Genomic DNA, 4,673 nt, shown 5'->3' with positions numbered 1-4,673 from the left:
AAACCAATTAAAATACCCCTAGGCCAGTCCTGCCTGCTGAAACAGCCAAGTCTTGAGGGCGCGGCGGAAGGAGGGGAGATCCGGAATCACCCGGATCTCTGGGGGCAGCTCGTTCCAGAGGGTGGGCGCTCCGACAGAGAAGGCTCTCCCCCTGGGGGTCGCCAACCGACACTGTCTGGTTGGCGGCACCCTGAGGAGGACCTCTCTGTGGGAGCGTATCGGCCGGTGGGAGGTAATCTGTGGCAGAAGGCGGTCTCGGAGGTAACCAGGTCCGATGCCATGGCGCGCTTTAAAGGTGATAATCAGCACCTTGAAGCGCACTCGGAAGGCCACAGGCAGCCAGTGCAGCTCGCGCAGCAGCAGCGTTACCTGGGAGCGACGAGTCACTCCCATCACCGCCCGCGCGGCCGCATTCTGGACTAACTGGAGCCTCCGAGTGCTCCTCAAGGGGAGCCCCATGTAGAGAGCATTACAGTAGTCAGGCGGGAGGTAACAAGAGCATGGGTGACTGTGCGCAAAGCATCCCGGTCCAGAAAAGGCCGCAACTGGCGCACCAGGCGTACCCGGTAAAACGCCCCCCTGGCCACAGCCGTCAACTGGTCTTCCAGTGTCAGCCGTGGATCCAGGAGGACCTAGAAAGCTTCAATTTTTTTGCCCGTGGTGGACCTTTATAGTTATTCCAATTCTGCTTCTGTGAATACTTTATTTCACATTTTAAATCAACATTCATCTGCTAGCCTCTGTTTGGTTATTTCTGATTCAGGATGTTTTTCTTTCCAGAACTAGTACTGTACATTCTTTTCAGATATCCTCTTCTTATTGAATTTTATTTATAATAACAGATCACTATTTCAATCTGGGTATATTTGCGATGGGTAAATAATTTTTCTTCCAATAGTCCTGCAACTGCTGGCTCTGATTCCTTAGCCAACATCTCTACCCCATTTTTCACCAGATGTCCATGAACTTCAACATCTAGCACAGTCCTTGGTGACCAAGGTGACACCCAATCCAGTATGGTTCCTGTAAATTACATCTCACCATATGGCTAATGGGAGAGGCACTCATTAGTATTATAAGATTTTTTTTAATCCCACTATTTTTTTAATTTGATCAGTGCAAGACAGCATTGAAAATGATGATTCCCCCCTTCCCCCGCAGCATTCATTTTGTCAAGGAGTATGATTAGCATGATCATCTGCACAATCATACTGTTTCCTTATACTTTCATTACAGGTATGGCAGTCTTTCATTTATGACCATAATGGAATCTGCTACATGACTATCTCATTTAACGGTCCCCCTCCCTACTCTCCCCATTGCAGTCATTAAGTAGAGAATGGAGTACCTCAAAGGGTGGGGGAGGCCTGGGGAGGCCCAGAAGTGGACGTTATTTTGGGAGCAGCCACAATTTATGGGCTGAGCCACATGGCTTAGGAATGCCAAGGGATGAAGTGGCCTGCTCACCTTTTCCAACATGATCTCCACAGCTTTAGAGATCTATAGAAGGTAAGTGAGTGGTCAGGGATGGGGTAGGGAAGAGGGAGGAGGGGCTGGGATCCAGCAGGGTGAGAAGCAGGTCCAAGGCCTGCAGAGTGCTACATTTACGGTCACTGAGTTAGGATTATGGTCACATGACATCTCGCTTAACAACTATTTCATTCAACAACCAAGTTTCCCATCCTAATTATGGTCATAAGCCAAGGACTACCTATATAAAACAGAAAATACCTTATCTGTATTATGATTGGAATTATAAATGGATCCTCTTAGCAATGGCCTACCTTTCCCTCATCCTCTTGCTCTGCTTTTTCCCAGGCTCAGCAACAAAATTTCAAATAAAACCTCATATACCATAACTCTCAATCAATTCTTAGTGTCTCTTTTCCTCTTTTTGGAGGAGAAAAAATATATAGTAGGCATGACTGTGACAAAAGCTGGTACCCTCAACAGACAGTTACACAGTTTTTTTTTTTAACTCACTTGGTGTGAAAAGGCCAGCCCCATCATAGGGCCCTTCAAGGTATCCATCACCACAGGAGGAGGGGTATGAAAATGTGCTTTAGTGACAGTAAATACACACTATACAAAGACAGGAACACACAAAAGAAAACACACAAGGAAGAGAAAGAAAAGAACTTCAGAAAGAAAAATGGAAAAGAGTTTGAGGAATTGAATGTTATGTCCAGACAGATATTGGAAATGTTCATATACAAAAGTGCAAGGCACATCATGATTTGCAAGAGGTTTAGCATTTCACTGTTGTATTTTCCAAATTAATCTCTTTTTTAATTCTATGTTGCATCCGAGAATTCAGTTTAGATCAGGAAAAAGATTTTGCTGCAAATATATGGGCCTTCTAAGGATTAGGTCAAATGGTTATTGGTAACAGCAGAGAGGAGGAAAGATCAATTCAGTCAAAACTATCAAATATTCCAGTGAGCACAACCACCTCTATCTGCACTAGCTTAAAAGAATGCAGTTCCAATGAAGACAGGAGACAGGCATATGCAGAGGGGATGGAATGGGGAAAGAACGAATTGTGCCACTGAAATCACGATACAAACCCTTATATATTTGCATCCAATATAAACAGATAATGGGTGGGGTTTCTGGTTTTCCATTTAAAGTGGACATATAAGACGATAGAGCAAAGTTTTTGATCACAAATTTTATAACTTTTATAATTATAGCCAGAAGAGATGTCTTCTCATATTAAACATAATTAAGACAATGGCAACACTAGATTCAGAACATCTTAAGAAGTAATTCTTGTCAAATGTTGATGGTCAATTAATTATTCAAGAAATTGTCTACGATACAGAATTTACAGAATGCTCTAAATCAGGTATGATTTAACATTGTATAATAAGCTGGGGAAATGGGGATAAAGAAATCAGCTGTAACTCATACTCAGCAGAATATTTTCCCCCTAAAATGACTATATACCGTAATCAATTACATGCAACCTAACTTTCTCCCAACAACAACCACCAACACTGCCATTAAAGAAGAACTGAAACCTATTTCCATGCCAGTTTTAAAACTAAGCCTTCTGTCTTGATTTTTAATCCAAATGTTTTGCAGGAGTATCTGCCAAATTATGTATAGAATTTTTAAAAATCTGAAAATTACAGATGGATAAAAAGATTAGACTGTATATGTTATCATCAATAGATTGTCATCAAGCTTGAACTGGACCTAATTTTTTCATACACCTATACTCTATTCTTATTAATTAAAAATACAACCTCTTGGTATATATGCATAAGGAAGTGTATTCTGACCAATGTCTGTCAGTGTTTAGTTGTCATGCTCTTCATTTTGTATATATTTAGCAATTTTTTTTGCTACCAGCTAGTCATACTAGGAAACGTCTAAATTGATTTGGAAAAACAACTTACCTGGGATGGGGGAGAAGTAGAGAAAGAGGTTGTGCATACTTCTTGAGAATCTTCTACTGATGGATATGCCACTGCATTTTCTTCACCTGTTCTGTAACAATCAAAAGATACATTTTTAAAAATGGAAATGTTTAATAATAGCTAAGCAAAGGCTCTACGGATAAAAAACACTACAGACAGGAACTAGAAGATTTGGGTGGAGTTGAAAGGAGAATTATGACAGAGCTCACTCTTTCCTTAAAAGAGCGGAACTGGTAGGGTGGATCTAATAATTTTGAATTTTATGTGTTCATAAATTTTACCTGGAAAAGAATGAAATATTTTCTTAGTTTTGTCTTTTGTTTTTTAAAAGGAAGGTTTTACTGATAAATTCATTTCAATGCTATTAGTTGTAGAGATGTACAACTAATGTAGTGTCAGAGCTTCACAAAACGCATTTCTAAACACTGCTGTTCTGGCCAATGAAGAAAATATTAACCCAGGAAAGGGTTTTTTTTAAAAAAATTGGTCATCTATTAAAATATGTTTGAATTATGCATGCTTTACTTATACTATCATAAAATCACGCAAACAGCAATTTGTAAAACAAGTGCCAAGTTGTTTGTCAAAAAAGAAATTATTTTCATTCTGCACTTTATTCTGGAAAAATAATTACAATCCCAAGATTTCTCATTGACTAATGTGATATCTGGAATGGATGTGTCTTAAAAAATTTCTCATTCTATCCATTCAATTCTAATAGTGTGAGGAATTCAGGCTTTTTCTGCATACTACACTTCAATTAAAGGGGTGAGCAAGACTCAACATAATTTTCTCTACCCGGCAATGTAAGCTGTAAAGGCTCTATACCTGGGATAATTGCCTCCACTATTCATGATTCCTCTTTCCTCACCTGTAATTGCAGGGATGCATGGGTGAGGAGCTGGGGTAGGGACGGTCCACAAAGTGATCAATGATAATCCCCATGATAGGTGGGGTCCTCTCAAACTGCCTGCAAGGCAATAAGTAATAAGCAAATTGTATTATTCATAGGACTGTTCTTTTTATTTTACAACTTGTTCTGACAGCCGTACTGCTCTTTTGGGTAAATTTATGGGGAGCAGAGCATCACCACAATTCAACCCTGCAACTCCACACATAAATAAGGAACTTGCTCAAAACTTAAAACTACCAATATCAATCTGCCAAATCCAAGTAACTCAGATTGTCAGGCTTAAAGAAGAATATCCTAGAAGAGATTATTTAGTTTGACTAAGAAGTCCTCACCTG

The 4,673-nt window shown here is 40.0% G+C and overlaps 1 protein-coding gene across 1 annotated transcript; it reads right to left on the bottom strand.

Moving 5' to 3' along the window:
- Positions 1–1,983: 1,983 nt before the first annotated feature.
- LOC107301518 (autophagy-related protein 13-like) lies at positions 1,984–4,395 on the bottom strand (the record flags this gene model as incomplete). Its single annotated transcript, XM_015830728.1, has 3 exons — positions 1,984–2,082; positions 3,405–3,495; positions 4,297–4,395. Coding segments are annotated over 3 exons (289 nt in total), but the record flags the coding sequence as incomplete, so codon positions are not given.
- Between the last annotated feature and the right edge of the window lie 278 nt (positions 4,396–4,673).

Source organism: Protobothrops mucrosquamatus, unplaced genomic scaffold (genome assembly GCF_001527695.2).
Source record: "Protobothrops mucrosquamatus isolate PMUCROS unplaced genomic scaffold, P.Mucros_1.0 scaffold13820, whole genome shotgun sequence".
Classification (NCBI taxonomy): Eukaryota; Metazoa; Chordata; class Lepidosauria; order Squamata; family Viperidae; genus Protobothrops; species Protobothrops mucrosquamatus.
The sequence above is the reverse complement of the archived record's forward strand: the minus strand, read 5'-3'. Positions and strand labels throughout refer to the sequence as shown.